This window comes from Cibotium barometz, chromosome 5, assembly GCF_041138505.1.
Source record: "Cibotium barometz isolate CiBa-2024 chromosome 5, ASM4113850v1, whole genome shotgun sequence".
Taxonomy (NCBI): domain Eukaryota; kingdom Viridiplantae; phylum Streptophyta; class Polypodiopsida; order Cyatheales; family Cibotiaceae; genus Cibotium; species Cibotium barometz.
Window position 1 is genome coordinate 8,175,213 of NC_141050.1, and position 20,567 is coordinate 8,195,779.

At 42.4% G+C, this 20,567-nt stretch overlaps 1 protein-coding gene across 1 annotated transcript; it reads left to right on the plus strand.

The window, feature by feature from the left end:
• The first annotated feature begins 300 nt into the window (after positions 1-300).
• On the plus strand, positions 301-17,036 carry LOC147638015 (uncharacterized). Its single transcript, XM_086797449.1, has 12 exons — positions 301-750; positions 1,776-1,922; positions 2,004-2,115; positions 2,203-2,294; positions 2,560-2,660; positions 2,770-2,807; positions 2,985-3,220; positions 3,304-3,397; positions 3,531-3,721; positions 3,812-4,031; positions 4,146-4,313; positions 16,429-17,036. The coding sequence occupies exons 1-12, from the start codon at positions 514-516 to the stop codon at positions 16,641-16,643; spliced, it is 1,851 nt and encodes a 616-aa protein (XP_086653575.1). The 5' UTR covers positions 301-513; the 3' UTR covers positions 16,644-17,036.
• The last annotated feature ends 3,531 nt before the right edge of the window (positions 17,037-20,567 follow it).

Here is a 20,567-nt window from a genome sequence, read left to right on the forward strand (position 1 = left end):
TTCTCCTTAGAAAAGCTTAGGAAGCATGTGCTAGATGCGAGCATCTTGTAGATGAACGCTATCAATGGTCCTTCTCCTGTAAGACGATTGCCACCCATTAGTTGCTTGTGTGTGTACGCCAAAGCTTGAGTCCTATCAACATAAAGGTTGCCAACTCGACGGTCTGTGACGAGCCTTAAACACAATGGAAAGTGATGGCATGGAATTTAAAACGAACTTTACATGCTCAAGAGTATACCTCATTAATATAATTATTATTTATTTTTTGAGAGTTAGGTTTTTGGGCCGACTCATAAAAATAGACGGTAGATCTATTTCACGGCCTCTCTTTAGCTTGCGAGCTTTTAAGCTCAAAAGCACTGTGTCGGGCGATACGCAAAGGGCTAAAGGGGACGAAATTGGATCGTTAATCTTGGTATCTAGGAGGAGATTAAGGGTGCGATTGGGCGGAATTGGTGTCTGATTTTGACGGGTTTGAGTTTATTTGCTCGCTGCTGATCTAGAAGCGGGGAGATGGCTTCACCGTCTGGTGGGGGCGGTGCAGTGGCGGCGGCGGCGACTGCGGGGGCTGTGGTGGGGAGAGGCGGGAATGGGCGGCAGCAGCCTCAGCAGCAAGGGTTTGGGCAGGTACTTTTCGGGATCATGCGAATGGCCATCTTCTGGTACATCGCCACTCAGATGTTCGCCCCCAAGAAGCCCTCTAACCCAGCTCTTCTCATCAACAACCTCATCCCGAAGGGCGAAAGACTGGTACCCCTCTTCCAAATTTTGAAAATCTGAATAAACATATGTGGAAATCCAAGATTGCGTTTTTTTTTTTTTTGGGGCATGTATTCATTGGAACACATGTATTCATTGGAACACTTCAAATAAAAAGATGCACTGCACACATGGATATGGAGTACGAGCTTGCGATTTAGATGAGAAAAGAAAAAACGGCCATGGAATTTTCGCTCTTTTCCAGAAACTATTACAGGCTTCCGAATTAATGGTTGAAATTGGGAATTTATGAAGTTAACTTTCCATTAAAGAGTAAAAGTGAGGGTGTACCGAAATTGCTATGCCGAATATCTGTCTAATGGAGAGAGGTAGGCTTGACCTTATGAATGGAAAGCCTTTCCTAGCTGGCTTTTGCTCCTTACACCAGAGACTGCCCAGAAGAGACAAGATTATCGCTGTGATTAGGGAGGCTCGAGATATGGTGCATCATGGAGAAGGTATCGGTTCCCACAACCCCTGTGACTCATTTGGCCCTTTTGTACAAAAGGGTAAGTTTTATGTATCCTTGTGCTCAAGGGAGTGGCATTTGTCATTTGTACATTAGGATGTAGGGTAAGGATTAGAATCCACAGCAGGATGCTTTGTAGTATATCAAGCTAACACATACTATACTTTCAAGCCTGCAGCAACCCACTTTTTCATTAAGTTTATGACCTTTACCTCACTGGTGTTGACAAAAAGACGGTAGAAGGCCAAGACATCCTGTTATTGATCCTCCACCCTCATTCAGGGCTGCGTATTTGTAGCAGCAGAGAATAGCTGGTATAGCCATGTAGAAGTGTCCTTGTCTTTTATCTCAGGCAGAGGTCAATATGCAATGTAGAGTTAGCGGGAAAAAAAAGGGGAAAAATGATGAAAGAAATTTGTAACATGTGATCATTTATTAGAATGGATGTATCTCATCAGGGTAATCATGAAAATTGAGCATAGAGTGCCAAGTTGTGGTAGTAAGTCCATGTGTCTGCAACAACGTGCTGGTCTATGAAATTTTGCAGGATATGTGGCTTTACATCTCAGAGAAAGAGAGGTTTACAGAATTCGGAAATGAGAAGGCTCTGGTGTGGCATGAAACAAATATACCATATGCCATATGGGGACCGGAGAGTGTTCGTCATCATCACATTGTATATGACCCTTCAGAGGTAGTTGTCTTTCAGTAATTTTTGTTTGTATGATTGTGTTTAATTCAATGGTTTAGTGCTTTAATTTACTCTTTTTTGCAGATTGTTAACCGCAATGCGAGTGTTTATGCTCATGCTTTCTTTGCTCGCTCTGGGTACACTCCTGATCCAAACGATCCAGAATACGATTCATGGTCTTTCAGCAGAACTCATCGTAAGTGATCCTGCAGTACTCTTTTGTTGGGAAATGATGTTTTAACAGAGCACGGGGTTGCTCATCCTGTTGGGTTTCTGCATGCAGCGGTCCTAGTTCATCTCCCGAAACCCAAGGTCGACAAAAGGAAAAGCCTTTTGGGTGGTGTGAATGGAGAGCAAGGACTTTCAGATATACCGGTAACTTCATATCTTTAGACTTAAGGTCATTACACACCTCTTCTGCCCATCAGACGTGTGGAGATCCCCTGCCCGTGAGTGATGGGCAGTCAAGATTTATTCTTACCACTAGTCGGTGTTATGTCTGTAAAGAGCACTACCCTAAAAGCATATTTCAAGGTTATACAACGGTTGAACTCAATTGCAATGGCTGTGTCTTGTGAAAATTGTATTGTTAGAATCTTGTGTTGTCTGGCATGCTAAAAGTCCATTTTTTTAAAAAAAGGCAACAAGTGGAACGGAACAGGAGGAGGAGGAAGCTTCACCTGAATATGTGCCCTTTTGGAAGTCAAATATTACTATCAATTTGGTTGAAGATTTTACTAGGTGTGTTATTGGCCATATGCATAAAGCCTGAGTAGGATGCTATTTGTATGGCTGTACGATCTTGGTTTTCTTCAATTTTCAATCAGCTATTCTTTATTTTGGTGCTCAGATATTCCAAGAATGGACTTCCTCCTCATATTGCAGACAGTATCCTTGCTTGTCTTGCTATGCCATGAGCATGCAGCATTCAATCTTGTGTCAGGAAGTCGTTAGAGACTTGTTTACCTTTTTTCATTTGTGAATGGGTTTCTCATGCAGCTTTGCTGTGGTTTTAACGAGTAATGATGCATCATCAGGATTGAAAAACCTTGACTTAGGAAACAGACTTGATCATTGATCAAAAGACAGGCAATTACTTTCCAACAATATTCTTCAACGAATTTTGGCTTCTGAGGGACAAGCTTGTGGCCGTCAATGAGAGTGTGACAGAGCTAGAGTTGAACCTTGATTTGAGTCCCATTGGCTTAACAAAGTGGCAGCTTTTTCTGCAAATAGATCAGTCTTTCCAAATCCACCGCAGCTATGGAAGTATGCTGGAGGGAGAAGCCGATGAACTGAAGGTGCTGTTTTAGCTTGTTTGGCGTAATGTTATCTTGAGTGTTTGTCTCTGCACTCAACTGGTTTTTTGCATGTTGTTGAACAGAGGGTGTTCTTGGAGGGCAACCCATACCTGCTGGTTATCACAATGTGTGTGTCATTGCTGCACACAATATTCGACTTTCTAGCTTTCAAGAATGGTAATCTTTGCTTGTCTTAACTTCCCTACATTGTATGTGTGTGTGTGTTTTTTTTGGGGAGGGGTATTGAACCACGTTCTTACATGGGTGTGCTTGGCATGCTCTAACTCAACGTGTATCGTGTTTCATGCAGACATTCAGTTTTGGAACAAGAACAAGTCCATGGAGGGTTTGTCGGCAAAGACGGTGGTTGTCAGCTTCATTTGTCAGTTGGTCGTTTTCCTGTATTTGTTGGACAATCAGACATCATGGATGATTCTTGCAAGTGCCGGAGTTGGCTGCTGCATTGAATTTTGGAAGATCGGGAAAGCAATGCATATTGAAGTGTGTTTCTCTCTCTTGGCCCATTTCTCACCCCCTTTTCCACGTTAGCCTCAAATTTGGTTAAGTGGTACTGTTGGTATATTGTTGCAGGTCGATCGAAGCTGGGTGTTCCCTATCCTCAGGTTCAGGGATCGTGAATCTTATGCAGGCAACAAAACTAAGGAATATGATGATTTGGCAATGAAGTATTTGTCTTACTTGTTGTTTTTCTTGGTGATATGTTTCTCCATTTACTCTCTTATGTATGAACGCCACAAGAGCTGGTACTCGTGGATATTGTCCTCGTGTACAAGTTGCGTGTACACTTTTGGTGGGTTGTTTACACTTTCATCTTGTGATGCCTTTTTTGAGTTATGTTGATTTTTTTAAAAGGTTATATTGGTGTCAGGGTTCGAACTCATGCCTTTGGCATTTGTTATTGCAGGCTTTATCATGATGTGTCCACAGCTGTTCATCAACTATAAGCTGAAGTCAGTTGCCCATCTACCATGGAGGCAAATGACCTACAAGTTTTTGAACACAATCATAGATGACCTGTTCGCGTTCGTTATCAAGATGCCAATGCTTCATCGCTTATCTGTTTTCCGTGATGGTATGGCACTACTCAATTTGTTTCTTGTCTATGTCTCTTAAGAGTTTCTCAGGCATACTTGTGTAGAATAAAGGTTTTTTTCTCCATTAGGGTTCCCATTTCCATGCCTTAATACTTGTGGTAGCTAGAGGGTACCCTTTAGTGAAGCAAGGTGTCCACTTCAACTGGTTGGCTAGAATACCACTGCAAGGTGCCCTTTCTTGGTTTGTAGGGTCTTTGTGCTCTCCTTGGTGGCCTTGGTAGCTTGAATGTCTCCAAGCTGTGGTCACTCCCCAGCAAAGCCACCATCCCTCTTGTACTTTTCGGTGGAGTTCCACAGGGCGCCTTGAACAGTGTTCTGCATGCCAAGCAGTATGACATTTAGTGAAGCAGCATTCTCAGTTATGGGGATAGTTCTAGTAGCCACAACGAGAGAGAGAGAGAGAGAGAGAGAGAGAGAGAGAGAGAGATTTGTGTGGAATGGAGAGAATCTTAACCTTACTCAATTAATTAAGACCACACACACACACTGTTCGGTAGTTGGAGCCTCGTGTGTATCCTTCACTTGTGTACCCGTGTATATGTATCCACCTATGTACCCACTTGTGTTGGTGTGTGAACTGCCCCCAAAAGGGCTAAGTATATGTGTGTCTATCCTATGTAAGACATTATTCATGTATAAGTGTGAAGACCTGCTGAGGTGTGAATACCACTTATAACTGGATAAGTGTATGCCATGTGTCATGTTCTTAAATGTGAGTGTGATATGTAAGGGTCAAAAAATAAGGTTCTAAACCTGCAAAAGGCATGTACTTGGAAGTTGGTGTAAGCTTTACAACATCAATCAAAGCAATCATTTAGTCATTTAATCTCTCTCTCTCTCTCTCTCTCTCTCTCTCTCTCGTTACAGTTCAGTTCATTGTCTTCCTCCCTCTCTCTCTCTCTCTCTCTCTCTCTCTCTCAAGCAGCCACCTCTCCTGGCACCATGACTACCTTCATGGTATCAATGCCTGGTTAGGCCCATCAAGAGATCCCTGCTGCAGCCGCCCACCATTCGCCTAGCTATTGGAGCCGGAGGCTGTCCATCAGCTTCACCAGCTCACACCTACGCAGCTCCACCAGCATCAATGCCCTTGTGACCTGACCATCATTGCTGCCTCCTGCTGACCATCGTTGCTGCCGCTCTCACAACCGGCCAGCTGCTGCCCGATTGCCTTCACCACCTTCAATTGTCTTTTGTGCACCCTCGTCATCAGCACCTACCTCAGTTGTGCTGCCAACGCCAATTTGATGTCTTCCCGCCCTGAAGCAGCGACATGCCATCCATCATCTGTGCTCCAGCTTGGGTGTTTGGAACTACTCCTCACTGGAGACAACCCACAATCGGAAGATAAATACACAAATTTAGATTACTTAACCTTGATAACTAATGAACAACAAAAGCATCTACAAATCTGAAAATGACAATGTTCAATTTGACACCACCACTGGGGCAGAAAGGGCTGACCCCCCCCTCAATACAATATGTATTTCTTGGAGTATTTAATGAGTACAAATTTCAAGGGCTTATAAGCCAAACTCCTCCATACATGGAGTGAATACAAATGTGACAAATACTGTAGATATTATCGGTGACGAATCCATTTGTAGATGAAGATCGTTTCATAGGCGACTAGTCTCCCACCTTCATGAAAGAGTGCACAGAGCGGAAGCAAAAGGGCACTAGAGTGTGCTGAATAGAGAGTGCAAGAGAGAGAGAGATATGGAGCAACTATGCTGAATATACTGAAGCAAAACAGTCCCAAGCAAGAGACAGACAGTCTCATAAGTGAGGGAGCAAAATATGTACAAGACACGATACAAAAGTGAGAGGCCAGCCCACCTATTTATAAGTGGGGAGAGCTGGCCGACTGGAACTACATAAGCTGGCCGACTAGGAAAAAACCATACAGGTTGGGAAAAATCCCAGAAAAATATATAAAATAATGGTGGCCAACCCACAATCAAGGGCCATGCAAAAGGGACCAAAAGGACACTAGAAATGGGTAGAAATTGGGGATAAATGTGCTAACACCTCCTCTCAATACCAGATGCTGAACAAACTCCGAGAAGCCGAAGAAGTCGTCCTCTGTCAAAGACTAAAGAATGCAGCAACAACAGGTACCAGGAAAGCTCCACAAGCAATCTCCACAACAACTCAGCTACAAAAGCAACAGAACAAGGTGCCAGGTACACTGCTTCTCTAGAAGAAAACAACCATGTAGGCTGCGTCATGTTGCTCAAAATATCGGTGCCAAATCCAAATGTAAACACAATGCCACAGAAATCCCTAGAAGCCTGTAGCTCCAAGAAGATAATACCCTCAAAAGAAACAGAGTCCATATGTCCCAACTCTGTACCAAGAGTAGCCAAATGCTGTACAATATCACCCTCCTCGAAGGTCGGCATCGCCAGATGTAAGAACTCAACTGCCCCCTTTGAAAATTGATGTCGGGACTCCACAGACCCAACCAAATCCAAATCCCAATCCTTCAAGCCCTGGAAGTACCACTGTGTCCTAGGCACGGTCACGGACACACCTGACCACAATCCAAAATCCTCACACAGATTAAGGGAAAGAGGAACATTCACAGTAGTGGTAACTGAAGTAGTAGTAGCCTCCTCAATAGCATCACATAGCGTAGAAGCAGGCTCCTCCATAGAAGGCAAAGGGACTAGCAACACATCTTGGTCACTGGCCGACAAAGAAAGAGTCAGAGGCGAAGAAATAGGAGACAAATTCCCCTCAGAAGCTGTGAGCAAAGATAGCCCACTATCTGCCTCAAAAACATTACCAGATATATCATCTTGGCAAGAAGAAGTATGCACGTAAACTGAAGGCAAGGCAACAGGAGAAACAAACTCCTCAGATGCAGTGAGCAAAACTAGCCCACTATCCTTCCTTGCAGGCATCTCCAAAAGAAGTATCCACAAGATCACTGGTTGCATAGCACCCAGAAGTAGAAACCATCTACCGATCACTGGCATCACCATACAGGTCACAAAGCAACTGCCACACATAGAAAGTAGAAGCATCATCAAGAGCATAGATGAAGTGTCGAAGAACTGAATCCTGACAATTCAGGAGGTGAAAGCCATAGATCTGTCCGTCAGTCTTGCTCCACCGACACACATCCTTCGCAGAGGCAAGGTCCGGCTAGCACCGATTCTTATACGAGAGAAACTTCATCAAACCATACTCCCTGAGAATAGAAGTAACGTGCAACTTCCATGACTGAAAGTTACCACCATCCAACTCATCTTCCTCATCTAGGAAATAACAAGAGAGTGGTACGGGAGCCAAATCTGAAGCTGTCATCATTGATCCAATCAATAAGACCTCATAAAATAAAACTGTCCAAATCAGAAAACGTTGATATAGGGCCCTTTCTCCCACCAAAACGCAGCCCTAAGAGGCTGGACAACACCCGAAAAATCCTTCTGTAGCAAAAAACACAGAAGCTTCTGTCGACTGTACCTCCAACCTTGAGGCCACCAGAAGAGGGAAGCAAAAAGTGTAGATTTGATATAGAAAGGAACTGCAGCCACACAGGGCTTGGGATTATATGTACAAGACATGTAACATGACTACTTTGTGGAAGCGTGCTTAAATGATGATTAATGCAAGGCAATAAAGATTAACGCTAATCACATGCTCATGCCATAGAGTAGAGAGAAGGAGAAGAGAGACTCTTTACCTAACCTACTCCTACTATATATTACTGAATGAATGAGTAATTACAATAATTGTCATAGATCCAATGTAGATCTAGACTATGAATGCTATGAATGAACTTATGCTTACTATTCTCCACTGTGCGTTAATGGAAAACGCTGATTTGGAGATGTACTTGGCTGATCCAAACTGTTAGACTGCATGTCCTTGGTCTTGGCTCTGCAATCCCTGTCTCTAAATGATTATGAATGATCCATGACTTGCCTTTATATAGGAAAGTGATAGCAAGTCGTAATCAGGTCGGTTTTCACTTTTCAGGCCATAAAAAGTCATAAAAAATGTCATAAAATGTGTTCATATTGTGCCCATAATATGTCCCAACCATTGGTACATGTCCTGGTGGGCACCTCTGGGCACCTATAGGGCCACCAAATTGGCCCCAAACTGCCCATATACGACCTCTAACTTTGCCCTTAAGGCAACTGTAAGGAATAGTCATGTCTACCTGGCATCGGATTAACGTGTGCACGTGACATTCCCTCTTGCTGAACTTGGAGCACTGGGGCACATGATGCGCCTTTGCTCTACTCCCGTATGGGTCCTCGAAAATACGGGAACTTTGTTGTTGTGGAGGCACCCACACAATCTTCGAATTTGACTTAGGTAGCACGGCTACCGAATCTGCTTGCTTCTTGGATGTCTTTGCCATTGCCTTCTTGGAAACTGCAGGTGCTGGAACTGGACCCTCTAACTTAGGATGCTCTGCTGGCACCTTATCCTCCTCCGAATAGGATTTGGAGAGATCTACCTTTTCTGGAACTACTGAAACACTTAACTCATCCTCCTCCTCAATGGATTTAGAGAGAATTGCTGGAACTTTGGAGATTGTGATGACCTCAAAGATTGGCTCGGAGACTGTACACAATGGTTTCATTAAAGGATTGTTTTAAAGATAGCTGATGTTGAGAAAAAGGCAATTTCATATTGGGTGTGTAAGCGGTGTGACTAGTTTTATGTTTGCATGAACATCCGGCTAGGGGGCCTGGTACCCGGGATAAAACCTAACCAAATTCTTAATTGGATCCCATCACTACAGTGGTTGGGCGGTTGGCTAACCCATGGGACTGGATGGGGTTAGGCAGGACTGATGGATCCGTAAATCGAGACTCAATTTTTGTTTAGTTCGATAGATGAAGTAAATCCCGGACAAGAATTGTTCTATGGAAAAAGAATCAACGGTTGTGCCTCTCGATGAGAAAAAAAGCGTTGGTCTCTATGATCCAAGTGCAATCTGTTCCTTGATTTGACTATGGAACTTACGAGTTCGGGCAGATCAGTTCAGTTAGTTAAGGCTTGGTGGCTCTGCATAACTAGACAATTGTGGTTCTTGGTTGACCTCGACCTGTGGATCCAACACTGTGTCTTGTGTCTCTATGGTATCCCTTTGTCTTTGGTCCTTGTACTTCACCACACTTGCTTCCTCTATTTGAGCTTCCTCCATGGGTGGACTCACCGCGGTACTTGCTGCCTTTCTTCCTTGAATCTCCTGTTGGCATTCTGTCAACTGTTTCTCTTTCTTGAAACTACATCAAGATTCTACACACTTTCTTTAAATTGTACCAAGATTTTATAATATTTGCAATCTGTCTCTAATATCTTTGATAATCAGCATCTTTCTTGATAAATCTCTTATACAAAAAATTACACAACCACCAAGAATTTTTTAAGAATGCAAAGAACTCAAGAATCTTGCAAATTATAGTAGAAAACTAGAGTTTGTTGGAAGATTTGATGAAAATAGACTCTAATTCATGTAAAATTTTTACAAATTCAAGAAAATCAAGAAGATTTCCAAGAGCATCAAGTAATGCAAGAAAATCAAGAAAATGCATTTTGAAAACTGTGAGAATCTTTGAATTCGATTCCGTACTTCTTTTCCGCTTCTTGCAAACAAGAAATTTCAGTCTTGCAATACTCCAGCTCAGACTGAAGATACTCCATGCTCACTTTGCTAAGGTTTTCGTATTGATAGGAATCCATGAAGAGTTGCTTGCTGTTTTTTATGCAGAAATCAGCCCAAAAATCCTAATTCTAGGCTTCTACATGCATGCTAGACTCCCTAGAATCATACTAGGCTGAAATCTAGACTTTCTAGCACTATGCTATGCCGAAATTGGGCAAAAAACTGATGCAAAAACATTGATTTACTGCAAAAACGCAAATCCTAATTTTGCATGCAAACCCTATTTTTAGAAACCCTAATTCAGCATACACAACTCTCACTTAGGACAGACCTAGATGCTCTGATACCAATGTAATATGACTACTTTGCGGAAGCGTGCTTAATGATGATTAACGCAAAGCAATAAAGATTAACGCTAATCACATGCTCATGACAGAGAGTAGAGAGAAGGAGAAGAGAGAGACTGTTTACCTAACCTACTCCTACTATATATTACTGAATGAATGAGTAATTACAATGATTGTCATAGATCCAATGTAGATCTAGGCTATGAATGCTATGAATGAACTTATGCTTGCTGTTCTCCACTGTGCGTTAATGGAAAGGCCAAAGCTGCTGTACGTGGTACTGCACGCATGAGTATTGAGTCTTGACCAGAGCTTTGAACGGTCATGCATCGTCTGACGCTGCCACATTAGCAACGCAACCCCGTGTTGTATCTTTTCCATGACATCAAGCCATTGTCAATGCAGAAATCAGAAATTTGGTGAGAAATTGTCAAATTTAAGTTCTTGCATTTTATCAAAATTTAGGGCTTTTCTGAAATTTGGGTAAAATCCATCAAATTAGAGCTTCTGCACATGTAACATTTGGGAATTTCTTAAAATCAAAGAAATTAATCTAAATTGAAGCGGACTTTTTTGAAAATCAGCTATCTTTACCAAATTGAAGCTTCCACACTCACCAAAATTTGGGTTTCTTTAAATTTTAGTCAAAAGTGGGAAATTGAAGCCTCTCCAATACTCATAATTTGGGGGTTCTCAAAATTAAGGTAAAAATTGTCTAATTAATCACTCTATTGATAAAATTTGGGACATTTCAAAAATTGAAAAAAAATTGTCTAATGAAAGCTATCACTAGATACGTATTCATGAAAGGCATGTCGAAAGAACCGCCTTTCGGACTAGGTATGGCCATTACGAGTTTCTCGTATTACCTTTTGGGTTAACCAATGCTCTAGCCACTTTCCAGCAAATGATGAACGATCTTTTTCGTGAACATTTAGAAAAATTTGTGGTTGTGTTCTTGGATGATATTTTGATATATAGTCGTACTCTTGAGGATTACGTTAGACACCTCACGCTTGTCTTAACTATTTAAGATAGAATCGACTATATGCTAAATTAAGTAAATGTGAGTTTTTCATGACAGATATCATTTACTTGGGACTCAAGATCACTAGAGATGGATTGAGTATTGACTATGACCGTGTTCAGAAGGTTCTGGTCTGGCCTATACCGCGAACAGTGAAACAACTTCGTTCTTTTCTCGGTTTTGTTGTTTTTCTTCGAAAATCTGTGCGGGAGTACTCTCAGCTCACACTAGCGATGACCAACTTGTTGAAAGGTCGTGGGCGTAAGTCAAATCAGTCTATCACTTGGAATAACGATCTGGATATGGCCTTTAGACTTTTGAAAGATAAAGTCAAGGAAGCACCTATCTTAGCATTACCGGATCCTAGTCGGCCTTATGTTCTTGAAACTGATGCCAGTGACTATGCCATTGGGGTTGCTCTATTTCAAGATGGTAGACCTGTTGCTTTTGACAGTAAAAAGCTAGACGACACTCAATCTCGTTGGCCAACCCTTGAGAAGGAGCTTTATGCTGTGATTCACGCTCTCAAGGTTTGGAGACATTATTTATATGGCTCCAAGTTTGTGGTATTAACTGATCATCAGTCAATCAAGTATGTGTGTGATTCGGATAATTTGAGAGGAAGGAAAGCTCGATGGGCTGAATCCATGCAAGATTTTGATTTTGAGATTCGTTATAGAAAAGGGTGCATGAATAGTGTTGCAGATGCGCTTAGTCGAATCAGAGAGGTGCGTTCACCGAGATTTCTACTGACTTATTTTAGTCATTGAGAGGGCTTTGCAGGACTAATAATTATTTTGGTTCATTTTGGCAGAAGATCCAGGACGGGAGCTCATTGATTGACCAAGACTCGATGACTGAGCAGCCTATCATTCAGGCTGCAGGAGGCCAGTGGATGATTCGGAATGGTTTACTATTTTGTAATGACAAAATTTGTGTATCACAGATTCCGGACATTAGGTCCAAGATTCTTAAGGAGTGTCATGACGTCCCTTCTGTTGGATACCTTGGGATACACAGGACATTATCGTTAGTGAAACATACTTTTTATTGACCAAAGATGAAAGGGTATGTAGAAGATTATGTTCTCAAGTGTCAAGTTTGTCGAGCAAATAAAGCTGAACGCTTTAGACAGGCTGGGTTGTTGCATCCTTTGCAAATCCCAGGTAATAAATGGGAAAGTATTTTCATGGATTTTATTACTGGATTGCCAAGAACACATCAAGGCCACGATTCTATTTGGGTTGTGGTAGATCGCTTGACAAAAATGGCTAGATTTTTACCAACCCGGAAGACCATTACAGCTACGTAATTAGTAAGGCAGTTTATCGAGCAATTGTTTAGACTGTACGGGTTACCGCAAGACATAGTCAGTGATAGGGACTCTTTTACGAGTGATTTTTGGAAACTTGTTTTTGAGAAGTTGGAACAACTTTGAATTTGAGTTCCTCAGATCATCCTCAATCTAATGGCCAGACTGAAAGAGTGAATCAGATTTTGGAGGATATGCTTTGAGCATATGTATCCAAAAGGCAGAGTTCATGAGAGGGTTATCTTCCTATGTTGGAATTTGCATATAACAGTACTAAGCATACGAGTACAGGTTTTAGTTCTTTCATGCTTATGTATGGTTTTCAACCTAGATCACCTGTTATAGTGGGATTCTCAGGGCTTCAGCATGATGCAGCAGGTAATTTTTTGCAAGATATGCAAGAAATGTTACAAGTTGCGAAGGAATCTATTATAAGTGCTCAAGACCGAGACAAATTTTATTCTAATAGACATCATTCACTCAGAGAGTTCTTTGAAGGCACGATGGTGTATTTGCGAGTTCCGAAAGATTCCGAGACTTTACGGACAGGTCGATCTCTGAAATTATCCCCTAGATACTGTGGACCATTTCGTATTATACGACGGATTGATTCAGTTGCATATGAATTGGATTTGCCTTCTCATGTGAAAGTTCATCCTATATTTCATGTCAGTAGACTTAAGGAAGTACTGGGTGGAACATACCAGTTAGTTACTTCTCAAGAAATCATAGATGTCGAGGACATGACATTTGTTCCACACGAACCTGAAAAGATTATTGGATTTCGTGAAAGAAGATTACGTAATATGCTTATCACGGAATACAAGATCAAGTGGAAGGATCGTCTTGGGGAGAACGCTACATGGGAGACATTGACTACTCTTCAGAGAGATCACCCTGGCTTTTTAGTGAGCTCAGGAGTGAGCTCTTAGAGGAAGGGGAGTATTTCATGTGCACAGTGTGTATCTACCGTGTGCTACACGCACACAAGACTAACTTCGAGGTTTGGGGAAGCTTGGAGCTAGGCAGGCTGATTGACGATCTGAGTTAGGGATAGACTAACGAGCGGGCACCCAAGTATGGATGGGCGGGCACCCAAGTGTGGACGCCCGATGACCGACCAAGAGCCTATAAAAGGGTGGCCAAGGTTAGTCATTAGTCATATAGAGTCTCGCGTGTCTTTGTGAGAGCTCTATGGTCAGGAGCCTGGATCTAGTGCAGACGTGCACTTGCTTCATGCAGCCGAGGCCGGTAGCAGTCTCGAGGTCCGCAAGGGTAGCTTCGTGGCGGTATGGGACGTCACGAGGTAGAGATTGGTCGGTACGTCCAACTAGTTAGATCAGCTCGTGGCTCGGTGGGGACAGCCAAGACTTGTGGGCTTGCCCACGGCTGTCAAGGTTGGGAGGTGAGTCAGGTCTGCACCCCGGTCATGTTTGTTTGGTTTGTTTGTAGGTTTCGAGTCTTGTACCAAGAGCGTTCTACGAGGAGATCAGATCCTATTGGGGTTTGCAAGGAAGGAATTCTTTTTTGGACTTGAAGGTCTCTAGCAAAAAACCAAGTCCGTGTGTGGCAATATCCACATGCTAGCAAACTTTTTATCACGTTGTTAGGGGATCATGTGTTAGTGGTCATCATAGCTATGTGGTGAGGACCAACGAAGCATGTAACAGAGGTTTAGTGGTGTTATGCTGATCCCGCCCCCCTTATGTGTAGCCTCATCAAGGCCTTTCAGAGACGACCGAGCTTGAGCAAGTACAAGCTTAAACATCTTTGGTCTCTAAAGGGGGTGGGGGGATGACCTAGTTTTTTCAATGAATCCATCCATTGTAACCCTAATTTTTTTTTGTGGGAGCTCTAAGAATCCTCTAGCTTAGGTGCTCAACTAGACTAGGAGGCCTTGAAAGTTGATCACAGTCACAAAAAAACGTGTTTCGTCGTTTCGAAACCAAAGAAACGTTTCAAAGCGAAACGTTTTTAAAATAGCTTGAAACCTCTCAGCCGCGGAAGTTTTGAGAGAAAAAAACGCACTTTTAATACAGTTTTTTTGTTTTTTTCCTTGAGTAGATCCTTTTGTAGTAGCAACTTGGGCGTCCCCCTCAATAGTGAGTATATATTATTGGAGTATTTTAAATTGTACAAAGTTTCAGCATTTACAGCAGGTACACAGTTTGGTACAGCAGGTATAGTAGGCGGCTACTACAGGTACACGGTCAGGTACAGCAGGTACAGTAGGTGACTATAGCACAGCAGATACACCGTCAGGTACAGTAGGTGTCTACAGCACAGCAGCCAAGGGGAACACCTGTGAGAGAGAGTCGACTTGCAGAAGGAGAGGTTGGGAATGATGTGCCAGCTGCCAAGAGTGAGATAGCATGAGAGAGAGAGCTGTCGTGAGGGAAAGTTGGTGGAGAGGTGGAAGGGGTCCAATCCCATCCTGCTATGTGGCAGTGCCCCCTTAAGTATAGGGTGGGCACTGCCGAAGCCATTAAATGAGAAAGGGAGTGAGGGTGCCCACCAGGCTGGTTGGACAAGAGAACTGGGCCCTGGGCACTGGTCAGCGAGTGGCCTGATATTTAAAGTGAGTGTGAACTACTAAGGGTATAAAACCTTTGCAAATGCTTCCACCTGTTCACATGCCACAAACTTAGTTAGAAGACAAGGCATTTGCACGGTTCACGGGTGGGCATCCCCTGCCTGTGAACTTGACACATCATAGCAGGCAGTCACGGGTGGGCCTAAACTGGGATCTGTGACAGTGAGCTCCACGTCCTGGCCACACTACAGGTGACACGAGTTGTGGCCTCCTGTAGGTGATGCGAGTCCTGGCCTCAGTATGGGCGACATGAAGCTCCGTGGCCTCCCATACCTTGGCATGAAAGACTACTTAGGCAGCCAAATGGTGACATCTGTCCCTTAGCAAAACGCTGGCTGCTTACCATGCTCACTCTTGGGAGTATAGAGCATGGTTGTCAAGTACGAAAAGTTCGATTCGGTACGGTATGTTCAAATACGGTCTTGGAACGCACCGCTAAATTTTGAAAATAAAAATACGGTGGAGGTACGGTCCATTAAAAAATACTTAAAAATACGGTGGAGGCTTGAGGAAGAGGGAGAGAGAGGGAGAGGGAGGGAGAGGCTTGAGGAAGAGGGGGAAACTTGAGGAAGACTCGAGAGGGAGAGCCTTGAAAGTCGAGGAAGAGGGAGAGCCTTGAGCCTTGAGCCTTGAGCCTTGAGCCTTGAGGAAGAGGGAGAGAGCCTAGAGGGGACTCAAGGGAGAGGGGAGGGTTGAGCAATGAGCACTTGTTAGGATGGGGTTGGGGGAGGGCCTATTATATAGATAAGAGGGAGAGGCTCATGGCTCAAGCAAAGGCAAGTTGGCCAATGGCAACCGAAGGGCCAAGCCTCAAGGCAAGCAAGCTAAAGCTAAGCAATGCACCCAAACAAACGGCTCTCCAAACAGTCAAAAATGGCAAAAAAAAATGGTGAACAAAACAAAAAAAAACGGTCAAAAAAACGGGCAGAGAAAAAGACGACCGGCTGAGATCCAGGTCGAACCGCCAGTGCATGTACCGAACTGTACTGTACTGAACCGACCATATCGAACTTGGGGGGCGGTGCGCGAACCGGGTGCAACCATGGTACAGAGATTGCTTAGGATGAAAGTAGCAAACAATAACATGGAGAGAGAGAGAGAGAGAGAGAGAGAGAGAGAGAGAGAGAGAGAGAGGTCAAAAGTTCCATCTAACATCTCATGTCTTTGAATGTCTGTCAGATGTGATTTTCTTGATATATTTATATCAGCGATGGATTTATCCTGTTGACAAAAGCCGAGTAAATGAATTTGGTTTTGGCGGGGAGCCAAAGAAAGAAGAAAATGAACAAGGAAGTTCTGAAGGCCAACAAGGAGCGGATTTTGGCAGCATTGAACCGTCTGACCAGTCTGGCACAAGTGCGGACAGTTTGAAAGAAAGCAAGAAAAGCAAGTGAATACTGTAACCTTTACTTCAACTTATGGCATGAATGGACACTCGTCATGCAACTTATGGCATGGATGGGCACTCGTCATGCCGAAACGTTGTCTATGGACATTTGATTGCTTCATCTCTTGTTCATAGCTGCCATATAGCATTACATTTCGTTCATGTCGATGCCGGGATATTACGAGCAAAACAGCAGCGTTGGAATGATTAGCACACGAAGTGTATATCTCAGGAACAAACGATTTTCAACCTTTGGCTAGATAGGTGAAGCGAATTTGTTTTCTTGCTTTAAAAAAAACCCACATATGAATGGGGTGAGAGGTTGAATACATCAATGCTGGCGAAGTACCCCGTTGTGGATTTTGGTGCCTCATTGAATCGGAAGGTTGTTCCTTTGTGATTTTGTTTCTTTTGCTGAGTAATCCCCTGTAGACCTTGCTCCCTGACTCAACTTGCAGTTTGTCACCACAAACTGTTTTTGCATGGTGAACAATGTGCTTGTCACAGGCTGTTGAACACAAGGAAAATGGGTATATGATAATCACTTGAACAAGTGGACTTCCAAAAAAAAAGGCTTGTTAAGTGTAATGTTTGACTTGTTCCGATGTGTTTGAATAAATGATGTGATGGATTATATTTTCTTGCTGGTCATCCTCGGCCATTCGTGAAAAAGTAGCATGTAGTGTTCTTTCACTCTTTCAATTCAAAATGATGACCAAGACACTATATATTTGTAGAAATCTCACTAAGATCTTGGGACACTACAAAAAGTTGACATTTGTTGTTCTTGTAAGTTTGCTGAAAGTTGTGACCGAGAAGTTGGGCAGAGCATCTGTGCTTGAGAGAGAGTTGACTGCATATAGCTTTACTTCAAGGGGCAAGGTTGGTTGGTTTTCTGGAGATGATGCTTTTTCTCGATGGGCATGGTAGGTGAAGGATGGAAGAGGTTGATATATCTTATCCTTTGTCAAAACTGGCTTGGAAGTTTAGACATGACCTCAAACTAAACTTGGGTAAATAAATCAGACAAGGACTCCAAGCTAGAAGAGCTGCTCTTTAAAGGAAAGCTGTCCTCATACAGGGGTTTTGTTTTTTCCATCAAAACATTAACATGCTATGTTTTCCATCACTTCCAACATTCATCATCTTTCAAAATATCCACGAGTAGAAAAGGTCCCTAAGAAAGCTGTTTTATCTTTGATAAAGAAATTTCTAAATCCTCAAACCCTTACAGAGATCGATGGTCTCTAAATCTAATAGCGTTCCATTTTCCCTAGAACTCTTGGGTGTCTGATCTATTGAAAATGAAGGAATAAATGATTTATGGAATCTAATATGAAGATTTTGGAGATTAAAAATTATATATTTTGATCTTTCATGTGAAGTCTTGCTGTGGCAATGTTTTGGAGAGTGTCTCATGCCTCATATGATAATCTTTTTGATGGTTGATCTTGTCTATATAATTGGATTTAGATCTAGCTAATTGTAACGAAAGGTTTGTGTGTACATCAAAATGGGCTTTGTTCTGCCCTATTAGAAGCAGCAGCATCGTCAAAGACGTATAGAAACCATTGCTGTGGCAGCAAAGGGGGGGGAGAAGAAAGGTAGGTAGATGCATTTTTATTTTGAGCGTAATAATCTAATAAGAAGACAAGACAATTTGGTGGGGAAGCCTTGTTCAATCTAAATATAATCAGATGAGACTAGCGGCCCCAGCAATGAAGCGTTTGAATTTTTTTGAGAGGACTCCTTGTTATTAGCCAGCCGATTGCTCCGATTTTTGTTTTCTCTCGTCCCAAAGCTGACCATGGTTAATATGTAATAGATGAGGGATCCTTCGTAAGCCTTGGAAGCCTTCGTTTAAAATTATATGGTTATGATTTTATACATTGATATGACGATAATCACCCTTAATTGAGAGTGGTTGGTTTATTATCCTCTAACAGCTCAGATAGTTACTTAGATGTCTAAATATTATGGTCATGTTTATGCATGCATTGGGATGATCACATGTTTTCAACTTGTGGGCTCTCACCTACGTGTCTTTATGTGCATGTAGGTTTTTTGTTGAACAACAAAAGCTATATGTGGGTATTTTGTTGAATAATAGAACAAAAGGATGCTCGCCTTGTCTTGCACCTTGGATTCTTCTCTTTGTCAAATTGTGTTTTTAGCTCCTCGTACAAATCCTCTTCTTGCATGAGCACCTCTTTGCCTTACACGCCCTTGAATTTCATTGTTCACATGGGCATGGGTGGCCTCTTCTACACCATCAGCCTTCTTTGTTGGCACATGCAGTTCCTCTTTTACATTGTTATCCACTCCTATTGGGCTTGTATAAAATTTGGCGGGTCCTTGTATGCTCTCTTACTCTGATAAAGTTAGTGGCATTGTTCAAAGTGCAACTTCCATATGGGTGCATTGGCTCTCATCCGTAGCATCCTCACTCTGTTCTCACACCGGAATACTCCTTTGCCAAAGGGGCGAAGGGAGAGCTCTCTATGCCTAGATGAAGGCAACAAGAGATGGTCCTTTACGATGGTTCTCTCTCACAAAAGGTAGGGAAAGAGGAAGCTAATGGAAGAGGGAAACCTACGATCTATAAGATACCTCTAAGTAGTAAGTTTAATTGAGTGTGAAAAATAGTGTTCGAAACGTGCAAGGCTCCATAAATAAATGTGTTTAAAAAATTATTTTTAGATAAAATTAGCAAGTTTCATGTGCATAAATTCACGAGAACCCCCCTCCCCCCTTCCTCCCTATGTGCACATGAGCCTGCACACCTGCATTTAATGAAGGTCAAAAAGGAAAAATGATAAATGTATTTAGAAAAGAAAAGAGAAAGTTATCAAGATAAGTGTCATTATTTAATTTAAAATAGTAAGGCCAAAATTGCAAGACTTCCCATGGACAACTGTGTGTGTGTACACATTAATTTTATTTAAGGGGCAAAGGGTTAATTCATCCAAGGTTTAGAAAACCATGGTTTGCAAAATTTGGGTTGGAAGGTGGTAGTTAAATTATCCATGGAATTTTATTAATGGTATGTGTATGCATTCTTTATTAGTTTGCTTTACATAATGTGTATGCATGTAACTCTAAAGTTGGGTTTAGCTCACAAATTGTATGATTTGCATGGTCGGTATGACTTTACATTAACTCAAGTAGACTATGTGTGTTGTCAATAAACCTCCATAACCATAGCTTCAAGTTTTGCAAAGAAATAAGGAGGAGATAAATATAGCAACTATGCACGACAAAAAGAGTGGGTTCCATCTCCCCCCATGCATGAGTGAGCACGCTTCCTCATGCATGTATTTATGTATTAGCAAAAAGCAAGTGCTCACAAATATAGCTTGATACATTCCACTTTGGGCCATTAATATCAAAAAGTAACTTGGTCCCCAAGCTTGGCTATTTACATTAAAATTGTTGCAATTTAATTAAATGAAACTATGGGCGGGTGACCATCATCGCACATCAAAATACGACGGCCGTGCACCGGCCAAAATCCATCACACCCACGCTACTCCGTGCACTGATTTGCTCTCACCCAAAATACAAGACACATTAAATCTCGCTTATCTGCCCAACACGATGCGACCATTGCTCCATGCTCTCACGCGTAGCTAGTCACGACTATGTGACAAATGAGCATACCATAAATATTACATAAAATATCAAATAATTCCACAATTCTCATTTCCATAACATACTACGGGGTTAAAAAGAAATTGTCCTCAGTTGTGTGAAATAAACAAAAGCAAGGGTGGCCAACCTCATGCTAACGTGCTGCCTCAGTCGGCGAATCGGCACTAAATCAATGTACTACCTTAGCGGCGAATCGGCACTAAATGAACGTGCTGCCTCAGTCGGTGAATCAGCACTAAATGAATGTGTTGTCTCAGTCGGCACTAAATCAATGTGCTAC

Excerpts from the sequence above, each read along its gene's own strand:
- LOC147638015 (XM_086797449.1), top strand. The coding sequence starts at position 514 with ATGGCTTCACCGTCTGGTGGGGGCGGTGCAGTGGCGGCGGCGGCGACT. Across the intron at positions 3,398-3,530 it reads CTTTCTAGCTTTCAAGAATG|ACATTCAGTTTTGGAACAAG; the intron begins GTAATCTTTGCT and ends TGTTTCATGCAG. Across the intron at positions 4,314-16,428 it reads CTTATCTGTTTTCCGTGATG|ATGTGATTTTCTTGATATAT; the intron begins GTATGGCACTAC and ends AATGTCTGTCAG.